The sequence below is a fragment of the Camelina sativa genome, chromosome 18 (genome assembly GCF_030686135.1).
Source record: "Camelina sativa cultivar CO46 ecotype springtype chromosome 18, ASM3068613v1".
In the NCBI taxonomy this organism is placed as follows: Eukaryota; Viridiplantae; Streptophyta; class Magnoliopsida; order Brassicales; family Brassicaceae; genus Camelina; species Camelina sativa.
Window position 1 is genome coordinate 15,853,453 of NC_141897.1, and position 12,056 is coordinate 15,865,508.

General features: G+C 37.5%; 2 protein-coding genes across 4 annotated transcripts; one reads left to right on the plus strand and one right to left on the minus strand.

Moving 5' to 3' along the window:
* The first annotated feature begins 388 nt into the window (after positions 1-388).
* LOC104761323 (spermine synthase) lies at positions 389-3,779 on the plus strand. 3 transcript variants are annotated; one of them, XM_010484394.3, is made up of 11 exons: positions 389-734; positions 1,358-1,588; positions 1,688-1,735; positions 1,912-1,988; positions 2,127-2,249; positions 2,569-2,673; positions 2,761-2,833; positions 2,929-3,000; positions 3,083-3,275; positions 3,361-3,490; positions 3,580-3,779. In XM_010484394.3, exons 2-11 carry the CDS (start codon positions 1,396-1,398, stop codon positions 3,646-3,648), a joined length of 1,083 nt encoding a protein of 360 aa, XP_010482696.1. In that variant the 5' UTR covers positions 389-734; positions 1,358-1,395; the 3' UTR covers positions 3,649-3,779. The 3 variants fall into 3 exon arrangements, with proteins under 3 accessions (XP_010482696.1, XP_087354786.1, XP_010482697.1); XM_087498660.1 differs by having other exon boundaries at positions 1,915-1,988; XM_010484395.3 differs by lacking the exon at positions 1,912-1,988 and having other exon boundaries at positions 424-734.
* Positions 3,756-7,196, minus strand: LOC104761324 (cyclic nucleotide-gated ion channel 1). Its single transcript, XM_010484396.3, has 7 exons — positions 6,503-7,196; positions 5,855-6,425; positions 5,560-5,772; positions 5,172-5,461; positions 4,966-5,077; positions 4,654-4,890; positions 3,756-4,557 (listed from the first exon to the last, which is right to left on the minus strand). Exons 1-7 carry the CDS (start codon positions 6,529-6,531, stop codon positions 3,856-3,858), a joined length of 2,154 nt encoding a protein of 717 aa, XP_010482698.1. The 5' UTR covers positions 6,532-7,196; the 3' UTR covers positions 3,756-3,855.
* Between the last annotated feature and the right edge of the window lie 4,860 nt (positions 7,197-12,056).

The following is a 12,056-nucleotide window of genomic DNA, read 5'->3' on the forward strand; positions in this document are numbered from 1 at the left end:
TTAATTAGAGGAGTTACAATTATAATTTATAGTGTGTTGGAATGAAATGAATGGTCAAATAAAATAGTCAATTCATAATTTATGTAATTTCAGTTATAATTTAGTAGTAATGTGGATTTAAAGTATAGATTAATATACATTATTACATTTTTATTTAATTTAAAATAATTATTAATTTTAAAAAATTTAAATGCTAAATGGACCAGTAAAGAAAGAAAGTGAAACTTTACTTTTATATTTATGATTTATAATAATATTTGCAATATTTTTATTTTTATATCAAATGTGAAGAAAAAGAATAGTTGCATACGTGTATTTCTAATTTTATGTTCTTCTTCTTCTTTTTTCACATTTGATATAAAAATAAAAATATTGCATAGTTTTATTTATAATAAAAATAAATCAACAAAAATAAAAGAAATAAAAAAAATAGAGAAAAGTTGTTATTAGTCAGTCTGCGGAAGCAAATAAGAGACCTTTACACAGAGAGAGCCTGAGAAAGAGAAAGAGCCTGAGAAAGAGGAACACATAGATAGATTATAAAAAAAAAAAAAAGAGACACAGAGAGTCCAAATTCGAAAGAGGAAGAATCTAATTCCTTCTTCCTTTGTTTTTTACAATCATTACTTTAATAATCTTCTTTCTCCCGCTCACTGTTCATCTTCTTCAGATCATTTGTTTAGCTTTTCTTCCGAGATTATACGTTTCTCTCTTCTCCGCCGTTTCACGACCAGGTCTCTCCTTAGTTTCCTCTCTCTCTCTCTCTCTCTCTCTCTCTCTCTCTCTCTCTCTCTCTCTCTCTCTCTCTCTCTCTTTTTCACATTTGATCTTTTGAATTGTTCCGATGTCGATGAAACGTGATTGTTGTTCGGGTTTGATTTTTTTTCTCTGTTGATTTCTGGGTTTTGGGAAAACCCTATAATACACTGTTGCTTTTCTCCAATAGATTTTTATAAAAAAGACATCTTTTTCGTATACAGAACAGAGCCATTTTGGTGGGTGCAATCCGAAAAATCTCGTCTTTATTTGTTTTTGGGTAGATGGATTTCCCCAAGTTATATACTTCTATAATCGGGCAAACCGTTTCTCTATAAAGTGTTTCGCTTTCCAAATTTCTAAGATTCGTTAATTAATGTTGTTTCATCTTTGTGATTCGGTTGTTCTAGGGTTTAAATACTTAGCCTTTATTAGTTCCCCTTGATGAATGTTTAAGCCTCTGACATTTTCCTGAATCTCTCTATTCAACAGTGTTGGTTTTTGAAGTCTTGCTACTTTTTTTTTTTAAGTCTTTCGATGTTGTGAGGAGGATTCTTATGTTTGAAGGTTCTCTGTGTGTTGCTTTTTTGGTTTTTTGCAGTATACAGAGGCTGGAGCTGGAGAAGAAAAGGATTGTCTATGGAGGGAGACGTCGGAAAAGGTTTGGTATGCCCGAAGACTATGGATGGGAAGGCGAGTAATAATGGGAATGCTTTAGAGAAAACTGTACCTTCTTGTTGTCTTAAGGCTATGGCTTGTGTACCAGAGGAAGATGCTAAGTGTCACTCCACTGTTGTTTCTGGCTGGTTCTCGGAGCCTCACCCTCGCCCTGGTCATTTTACTTTACCTTTTTCTTTCTAGTCAACAAGCTAACCTAGTTTCCTGGAACACATCTCTTATTTTTTTGGATTTTGTTCTTAACTGGATGCAGGAAAAAAAGGCGGCAAGGCTGTCTATTTCAATAACCCTATGTGGCCAGGTAGGCTTGTTTTTGTTGTTTTCCATCATCTTAGTTCCTTAGGATTGGTATTTTGTACAAGGTTCTGCTGGGTTTTAGATGCTGTGTCTGAATGTTGAAAGTTTGTGAGTTGTGGTTTTTTAGAGGGCTTGTTCATGTGACTTATACGGCTGAACTGTTTTATTTTATGATTGTAGTAGAAGCGCACTCACTGAAAGTTGAGAAAGTTCTGTTCAAAGACAAGTCAGATTTTCAGGAAGTCCTAGTGTTTGAGGTTTAAAATAGCATCTCTGTCTTTCGTTTGATTGTTGTTATCATCTTCTGATTCTTTCTACTTTTAATTGGGGCTGACTTGTGCAGTTTGTTATGTCTCTTCTTTAGGATGACCTCATTTTTGTTCTTGTTTTTGCAGTCAGCCACATACGGAAAGGTGCTTGTTCTAGATGGTATTGTACAGCTGACTGAAAAAGATGAATGTGCATATCAGGAGATGATTGCCCATCTGCCTTTATGCTCCATATCTTCCCCTAAAAATGTAATTTCTCACCTTGAAAAGTTTAGTCTCTCTGGTTTTCTATATCTTGTGGCCTGTTGCAGTTCATCAATCAATCTAAAAGTATGTTCAGTTTGTGAACAATGTGCCTCTTTTTGGAGAATATGTTGGAACACAATGGCTTGCGTTGTTGTATCTCTCTTGTTCCTGTTTGATGTCATGAAATATCTCTTTTTGCAAATGATGAATCATTCCAGTACATTCAAATGTATATTCAGCTCCGATCGAAATAGGGATTGTCAAGTATATCCACATTTTTCTTGTGTATTAATGCTGGACTTCTCTGTCTAAATTTTTGCAGGTTCTTGTTGTTGGTGGTGGTGATGGTGGTGTTCTTCGAGAGATTTCTCGCCATAGTTCTGTTGAGGTTATTGACATCTGTGAGATAGACAAAATGGTTATAGATGTAAGTATATGGTTTTATGCTTGCCACACGTATGAACAATTTTTAGAATGCTCTATCTCAGGAAATGGGAATTCTATGGTCTTGTAGGTGTCTAAGAAGTTCTTCCCCGAGTTAGCTGTTGGATTTGAGGATCCTCGTGTTCAACTTCACATTGGTGATGGTAATTGAGCATTCTACTAGACTACTACTTACTCTTTTTTCAAAAAAAAAACTATGTGGATATTTCCCTTGGTTGATATCACTTCCTTCTGGCAGCTGCTGAGTTCCTCCGTAAATCCCCTGAAGGGAAGTATGATGCCATCATTGTTGATTCTTCAGATCCCGTTGGTATGTTTCGTATGCAAAAGTCTTGGGATATCTAAGTGATTCTTATTCTGAATTTCATGTGTTTCGCTCTATATAATCACAGGTCCTGCTCAAGCACTTGTTGAGAAGCCTTTCTTCGAAACACTGGCTAGAGCGTTGAAGCCTGGAGGAATTCTTTGTAACATGGCTGAAAGTATGTGGCTCCATACTCATCTTATAGAAGATATGATCTCCATTTGCCGTCAAACATTCAAAAGTGTTCACTATGCCTGGAGCAGCGTCCCCACATATCCAAGGTTAACTCTAGTTTTCTTCTGATTAAATTGTGTGTTCTCTCACTGAAATCAGAAACATGAATTAAGCATAAAATCCCCATTGCAGCGGCGTGATTGGTTTCGTCTTGTGCTCTACCGAAGGACCAGCTGTTGATTTCAAGAACCCAATCAACCCAATTGAGAAACTAGATGGTGCAATGCCCCATAAAAGAGAATTGAAGTTTTATAACTCTGATGTAAGTTTAACACAAGTATGATTTCCCCATTGATTATTATATAATTCACGTAGACACAATCTTGATATATGTCCTTTTAACCAAAACAGATGCACAGAGCGGCATTCGCTTTGCCCACATTCCTGAAGAGAGAAGTGGGTTCACTTCTGGCTTCGTGAGTTCTGTACTTCTGTTTGGCTCTACTTTATCCCTCTTAAAACTTTGTAGAACTCTTGAAGAGGAATAATAAATCATTGGAGGCCTTGTATCTCTAAGCTTACTCCTATTATAAAAGACTTCTATTTTTATATATTGGCTCTATTCTTGGCTTACCATGAATCGTAATTTGATAAAAAATTCTTCATATACATATCTGCTAATTAAAATTAATCATCACTATTGAAATCTGGTTCTGCTGGTTTCTGAAGTAGCATAGGTGGCATTCGTTCAGGCATCCTCGGTTTCCTTACTGACCCGCTCCTACGAATGGTGCGTAAGATATTTGCAGCAAACCGTGATGCGTATATAGTAGCCCCGAGGCTTGGTGAACTTCCACAAGCTTCCTTAGCCAAAGCGTCCTGCAACCGATTCTCTTCTTCTTTAAGAGACTCTTCGAGTTTCTTCTTAATATATCTTCTCCAAGCTGCTTGTATGAAGCAAGCAGCCCAAGTCCTCCATTGTTGCGAGTAGAACCTGAAGGTATGCCTCAGCTGTTTGCTGTGAAGACGTCTGAACTGGGACGCCACAAATTTGAGGTCATCAGCTTTAAGTGCGAATGCTTCAACTTCCATGAGAGCTCGAACAGTTCTTGTTGAGATTGGGAGGTTTGAGGAGGTGTGTGGGTCTAACGCCCAAGTTAAAAGCTCCTCACCACAGAAGTCACCGGCTCCAAGATACTCAGAATTGAAGAAACCAGTTCTTCCACCGTTTGTTGTCATTGTTAGAAGCTTCCCACGCATGATAAAGAGCATTTCGTCTACTGGATCTCCTTCTCTTACAATGTAGCTTTCCTCAGTGTACAACACTGGTTGTAAACGGTCACAAAGTGCATCAAGAAGCTGTTCGTCCATTTTCTCAAACATCGGGACCTATAACCGATAGAAACATGTTGCGGTTAAGAGTGACGCTGACCAATTATATGAGAAACTGAAGCCAAGTAAAAGAATTAGCTGGTGTTTTTTTACCCGCATGAGAAGGGCAAGACAGAGATGGCGTTTGATGTCACGTCTAAGATCTTTGGGAAGATTACTAAGAAGATTCTCTTCATCAACGCCTCTTGTCTCTTGCCATTTGTACTGCTCGTATCGACGGATTCTTTTTCGCAAGTTCTCAGGGAGCAAACGGTGAGACATCCATTGCTCTGCGTCTCTTCTCTTAACTCTCATCTCTTCCAACCTCGTGGTTGTTGATTGCAGATACGTCTGCCATTTAAAAACTAGGCAATAAGCAAATCAATTTTGCAGACACTAGGGCACATACGATGTAATGAGACTAACCTGCATGTTCCCAATCAAGAACGAGAACAAAACCAGTCCAGCTATAGATATGAAAACTGCGAAACAGATCTCCCAAACATATGTACTTGTTTTAAGGTTTTGACCGAGTGAACTGGATCAAGAAAACAGAACAAAGATGCAAGAACTTAGTGTCGTTTCTTTACTGATGTATATAACAAACGGCAACAATCTGCTGATCTCAATACCTGAGGTTTTGAAGACCCCACCAGAAACAGTAGAAAAACTTCTGAGGGAAATCTTGAGATTCCACTACACCAGACTGAAGTGCGTCTAGGAATATCCCAAAGTCGAAGAGTGTTGCATTTGGTGTCTGAATCGGACAAGACTCATTGAGGAAAGCATTGCCTCCTGGACTTTTATGGTCACAGTACAACAACTTTATATTGCAGATATTATTACCTCTCCTCTTGCAAGCTTGTTTCCAACACACTGTTTCGCGTTCAATAGAAAACAAATACCAAAAAGCACCAAACACCTGCACATTACACCAGTTTTTGACCAAAAGAAATATTAATACATCTAAAGCTCTGATCCTCAAAACAGTAAACAACAGTAAGAGTAAATTCAACTCACATGACTAGCTAACATGTAAAGGAAGAGATTGAAAGCAGCTCCAGCCCAAGCAGTCTCAGTGAGTATCCCTGAAGTTCTTGTCACCTCCTTGTAGAGCGGATAGATTCTTATAAACCTCGGTATATATTGGAAGAAAACAATGAACTTCAACATATTCTTCGTGTTCAATGATGTTGAGCCTCTCATATGTGGAATAAAAATCAAAATCACCATCTGCAAAAACAACAACTCACGTTATTACTCCATCAATCAAGACCTAAAGGCGTGGAAACACATATAATGGATCAAGCAAAACCTGTGGAAGCGGAAGAACAGCAAGAATGTCGATAATGAAATGAGAAGACAAGTAACGTTTAGCTATCTCACGCTTGTCCTTAACAAGAACACCTCTCCCAAAAACTCGTGAAGAAGGAGCAATAAAGCCAGTACGAAACTGGAAAATGATGTGGATGATGTAAAAGACATCAGTGAAGGAGCGCAGAACACTAGCGGTAATCTCCATTTTCTTGTCAATACCAAGACATTTCTTGGAGTCATCGATGATAGGAACGTAGAAGAACAAAGGGTCAAGCGAGACAGCGATGATACAAGCCAAAACGAAGATCTTGTTCCATCTCTGAAGGAAAGGTCCTTGTGGGTCAAGGATTTTGTGAGTTGAACCAATCCCTTTAGAAACAGCTTCTTTGAAAGAGTAAGACTTGTATGATCTTTTGAAAAGCTTGATCCTTGATGAGCTTGATTCAAAGCTTCTGTGGAACTTGTCTGAGATTGAGCTTATTGTTCTCCGGAATATTCCATTTCGAATCTCGTTTTTACCGGAATATTCCACGTCGGAGGAAGTCTTGTCGGACTTCCAATCCTGAAACCTGTGAAATCAATAAAGTGAATTGAGTTCTTGAAACCTAGAATTGAAGGAGACAAATCTGGAGAACAGAACACTGACCTTACAAACTTCTCTTGTCGGAAATTCATAGTTGGAGAGTAAAGAACTCAAAATTGCAGAGACTTCACTGACCTCCCATGAAGATTTGGGGGAATATTAAAAAACTTCAATTCAGTAAACACTTGACTCAAATTTCAAAACTTTGGTATTCAATTTAAACAAGAACTCCCCAAAGCAGCAGTTCTAGAAAAAAGGAAGAAACTTTATTTACGAGAATCCAGTAGAAACGTTGGGGAAAGTGAAGAGAACAATCAAAAAGGGTAAAAGGGAGGAAAAACAAACACTGTTTAAACCCACCACCAAAAAAAGGAAGAAAAATCAAATCTTTGTTTTGTTTTTCCTTGGAAAGAGCGATAAAAAGCAAATATGGGATCACAAAAGAGCAGAACAAACTAAAGTGTCCCCAGAGGTAACAAATGAAGAAAGGGAGAAAGAGAGAGAGTACTGGTGAAGATTTGAAGAGTTGAAGAAGAAGAAGAAGAAGAAGAAGATATTGAATGATGAAAGCGATGCGTTTTAGCACGAGACAGAGAGGACGGATGGATGGAGCTTCCACGAAAGTCACAAACTTTACTTTTTTTTTTCTTTTTTTTTTTTTGTTGTTGTTGTTAATATGCTTTCTCTGTCTCTGGGATTTTCTTAATTTTTTCTTTTGACTGTTTCTGCTTAATTTTTTAAGTTATCCCAAAAAGACACTTATACCTTTGCAAACTCATTGGTGTTTTTTAAAAGATTTTGGGCCCAATTTTAAGTTTTTTAACTTATGAGTTGTCAGTTTTTTTTTTTTTAATTGTCGTCGAGTTTTAAGTTGTAAACTCAAAATTTTAGTTCTCGAATACACATCCATTTATGTAATATTTAATAATTTTTACACATAATGTTTTAAATATATATCTTTGGTGATCATGTAATAACAAAGCAAATTTCACTAATGACAGATTTTGTTATAATAAACAACATGGCTGAAAAAACTGTGTGTTTATACGATTTTATAGCGTACTTTTTCGTAATATGTTATTTATCTTTGTGTATATTATTTAGCTAATGTATCAAATGTGCATCAATTTATGTCATATATATATATATGAGCGTATGATAGTCTTTTCAGTAGTATGTTATTTTTTAATAAACACATGTGATTAATCAAATAATATTTTATTTTTATCATAATAAATTTTATTTCTAAAAGGGTCCATTCAATATAACAATGCTTTGTTTTTCTCACCACAATATTTTTGTTGGTGTCAGTTTTTTTAACTTTCAATTACTTTAATTTAAATTACTATTCTTGCCATTTAGCAAAGTTTCCTTTGAATTTTTTTTATAGCATATATTTGTATTTTCTAATTAATTATTTGCCATTGCTTAAGAGTTTTTTTTTCTCGATGTTCCGTATACAGTAAGTACATGTTGTTTGGTTATGGTATCAAGTCAACTTACGAATGCAATCTTTTAAATTTGCTGACAAGTGACAACGAAAAAAATGTAATTACGGAGTTAATCAAGCCATTTCCCTTTTTATTTTATTTTTATTACTGAGATATAGAGTCGAAGTCATTAATTAGTATGCATTTTAGGCAAGCAAAACATCAAGTGACGTATCATTCTATAACTGACACATTGCCCATTGGTGGTCTCTATTTTCGTAGGTTCGATTTGTGTCTTTCTCGTCGAGGTTTCGTGTTGATGAGATCATGATCTAATTCAGTAAATCAAGGCTCTTTTTGGTCGTATCTTTCAATACATATAGTTTCGTTTTCAAACTTTACATGTTGAATAGATTTCACAGATTTATTTTTCTAACCTCCAAATACAAACGAAAAATAATAATCACATTAGTGTTTTTAGCTTCTATTGTAGTTATAATTGATGTTGTCTCGTGCATATATATACATGATGTATGTTTGAAATTTTTCTTTTAAGGATATATAATAAATTAAAGACATTGCCCGTGAGTATATGTCGATCAATCACGAAGCAACCCACATGTCCGCTTCCTCTTTTTCTTCTCTTTTTACCAAATTTTTTGTGCTCCACAAATTTAGACCGTTAAGCTTTGATTTAAAATTAATTTGAACGATTTATCATACTTGAAGTGAAACTGTTAATTAAGTGCGAATAAACACCGTTGACTGTATCGTGTCCCTTCTCGTACGTTGTCTTAGTCAGCGGTCGGATCTGAAGACCAGTTCATAAACGTATACAGAACTTCATAATCCTAATTTTTAAAAGACAAAGTCAACTGTTTCTTAATTTGATTATACTAATTATAACATCGAATTCAAACTTTCAAAGACCTTTGACTATGGACGACACGATATGATGAGTCATACTAAAAGTCAGGTCAACTATCTTCTCACCTGTAAATTTATCACAAGAAAAAAGACATTTGTAATCGGAGTATCTTTCTAATCTTTGGATTTGAATGAAAAATAAATAGATTGTTGTTCTCTACGACTAATTAGATGGTCTTCTTCGACAAATACTTGAAGAGGTTATATATGGTAAATACGAGTAGTAGAATTCTTTCTTATATATGACCCTCAAATAACACTTACACGGTCCTCTTTTTGTGGTTACGTATTTCCGACGACGTGACAAATTTGCCAACAAGCTTTTTAGTGGAACAATATATTTCACTATGACAATATATATGACCATTTTTACCGTCTTATTCTTGCATAAATATTAGCAAGCATATAATTTAATATGATGCTCACGGTCACGGGTTTCTTCTGGGTGTGTTTGGACATTCTTGAATAAATCAAGAAACTTGATCATAGCAGTGAGTCTTGTCATATGATCACAATGGACATTTTCTGGGTTCTTTTGTGTTTGAATCAATAAACGTTTATACAAATTTCTATATATGTTCATCACCTTCAAAGGTAAAAATGTGTTGTTGTTATGAAATAAGATAAGGTAATGTGCGAATCTATCTGTTTATTCAATAGAGGTTGAGAGTATTTATACAAGAGTAGTTCCCTAACTAGAAGATAACTTTGTACCCACGTAAATATAGTTTATAGAAGATTTACATATATCTCTTAGTCCTAATACCCCCCTTCACGTTGGTGGGACGAAATCTCGAACACCTAACGTGGACATTAGTCGTTGGAACTGAGGCGCAGGCAATGCCTTGGTTAAGAGGTCTGCAACTTGGTCGTGAGTGGAGACATGAACCGTAGAAATCAACTTATCTTGCACGGCGTCATGAACTTGATGACAGTCACGTTCGATATGCTTTGTTCGTTCGTGAAAAACAGGATTAGCAGCAATGTGAATGGCTGCTTGACTATCACAATGCATAGAGATCGGAGTAGTTTGTGCGACACCTAAATCCTCCATGAGACCTTTTAACCACTTTATCTCCTTAAGTGTGTAAGCCATGACACGGTATTCAGCTTCAGCAGAGGAACTAGATACAGTATTCTGTTTCTTAGTCTTCCAAGAAATGGAGGAGTCACCCAAATAAATAACATAAGCAGACAAAGAGCGACGAGTGCGTGGACAAGCAGAGAGATCAGAGTCGCAATAAGCCGTTAGAGTCAAAGAACTATCGGAGCGTAGAAGAATGCCTTGATCAGGTGTGCCCTTGAGATAACAAACAAGATGAAGCGCAGCTTCCCAATGAGCAACAAGTGGAGTCTTCATGAACTGAGAAAGAATGTGAACCAGGTAGCTCAAATCCGGACGCGTGATAGTTAAATAAATGAACTGACCAACCAAGCGACGATACTGTTCAGGATCCTTATACAACGGACTCTTGACCGAGCCAAGCTGATAATTAACTTCCATTGGTGTTGGAGCAGGTGCAGCACCTAACAAACCAACCTCGTGAATGATGTCGAGTGTGTACTTTCGTTGAGATAAACAGAAACCATCTTTGCCACGAGAGACCTCAATACCCAAAAAATATTTTAACTTACCAAGATCTTTCATATGGAAGCACTTGCTGAGCTGAACCTTAAAATGATTAATAGCTTCAAGATTATTTCCGACAATAACGAAGTCATCAACGTAGACCAGAATGTGAATCACCGTCGAGCCACGGAGCAAAGAGAACAAAGAATAGTCCTGGTAGCTTTGCTTAAAACCAAATGCACGAAGAGCGGTGGACAGTTTTGAGAACCAACACTGTGGTGCTTGCTTAAGACCATACAGAGACTTGCGGAGACGACACACTTTATTAGGATCAGAGGTTTGAAAACCCAGAGGGAGCCGCATGTAAACCTCTTCCTCGAGATCACCATGAAGGAAGGCATTATGCACATCCATTTGGTGAACCTCCCATTCTTTTGCAGCAGCAACTCCGAGAAGAGACCGTACCGTAGTCATCTTTGCAACCGGAGCAAACGTTCTTTAAAATCAACCCCCTCTTTTTGAAGATTACCCATTGCAACAAGACGCGCTTTGTGTCGTTCGAGAGAACCATCAGCTCGAAATTTCAACTTGTAAATCCATTTACTATTGATAGCTTTCTTTCCTGGTGGCAAATCAGTAACATCCCAAGTATTATTTGCTTCCAATGCGTCAATTTCTTTCCGCATTGCTTCACACCACTCTTTGATCTTTACAGCATCCTTGAAATTCTTTGGCTCGTGACTGTCTAAAATCTTAGCCATAAAAGCAATGTGGTTCACAGAGAAACCAACATTAGATAAAAACGTAGTTATAGGATAAAGAACCGTACCCGAGACCGTAGAAGAGGACAGTGAATCGAGGAGATCAGGGGCGAGAGCGTGAGAGGAAGAGTGTACAGGAGGAACAACAAAATCTTTAAGAAGAACCGAAGGAAACTTTTTGCGCTGTCCCTTGCCCAATAGTTCTTGTAGACCCGGAGTGACAGGCGAAGTAGTCTCCGAGGTTTCGTCAACTGGAGAAGGAACCACAGTGGACGGTGGAAGAGGTTCTTCTTCGGGTAGAACAGGTCCAACAGCCGGTGAGGAACTAAGGTCAAGGGAAACAACTGCAACAGTCGGAGGAACCGGAGGTGTAGACCAATCATCATCGACAACAACAGGTGGTTGTATAGGTAACGAAGAAGAAGACATGGGATGCGAGAAAGGGAAAATCTCATCTTCAAACCTCACATCGCGGCTAACAAAGAATTTTTCAGTGGTAAGATCAAACAAACGCCACCCCTTTTTCCCATAGGGATAGCCAACAAAGACGCATTTCCGGCTCCGAGGACCAAACTTATCCTTATCTCTAGACCGAAGATGTGCATAACACAAACAACCGAAAGTACGGATCATAGAATACGACGGGCGCCGACCAAACAACAATTCGTACGGAGTCTTGTTCTTCAACACAGAAGACGGCGTTCTGTTGATCAAATGTGTCGCAGTAAGGACACTCTCACCCCAAAACTTCACAGGCATATGACTTTGAAAGAGGCATGCACGGGCAACATTAAGAATATGCCTATGTTTGCGTTCAACACGCCCATTTTGTTGAGGAGTGTCGACGCAAGACGTTTGATGCAAGATACCGTGTTCTTGAAAATAAGATGTTAGGCCCATGAATTCTGTTCCATTATCTGTGCGAAACG

What these genes read in the sequence shown, in the direction of transcription:
- LOC104761324 (XM_010484396.3), bottom strand. Translation starts at nt 6,531, where the DNA reads ATGAATTTCCGACAAGAGAAGTTTGTAAG. An exon ending in CGACAAGAGAAGTTTGTAAG is followed by an intron (nt 6,426 to 6,502) that starts GTCAGTGTTCTG and finishes TTGATTTCACAG; the next exon opens with GTTTCAGGATTGGAAGTCCG. An exon ending in TCTTGATTGGGAACATGCAG is followed by an intron (nt 4,891 to 4,965) that starts GTTAGTCTCATT and finishes TTTAAATGGCAG; the next exon opens with ACGTATCTGCAATCAACAAC.
- LOC104761323 (XM_010484394.3), top strand. Translation starts at nt 1,396, where the DNA reads ATGGAGGGAGACGTCGGAAAAGGTTTGGTATGCCCGAAGACTATGGAT. An exon ending in TAGACAAAATGGTTATAGAT is followed by an intron (nt 2,674 to 2,760) that starts GTAAGTATATGG and finishes ATGGTCTTGTAG; the next exon opens with GTGTCTAAGAAGTTCTTCCC. An exon ending in TCAACTTCACATTGGTGATG is followed by an intron (nt 2,834 to 2,928) that starts GTAATTGAGCAT and finishes TCCTTCTGGCAG; the next exon opens with CTGCTGAGTTCCTCCGTAAA.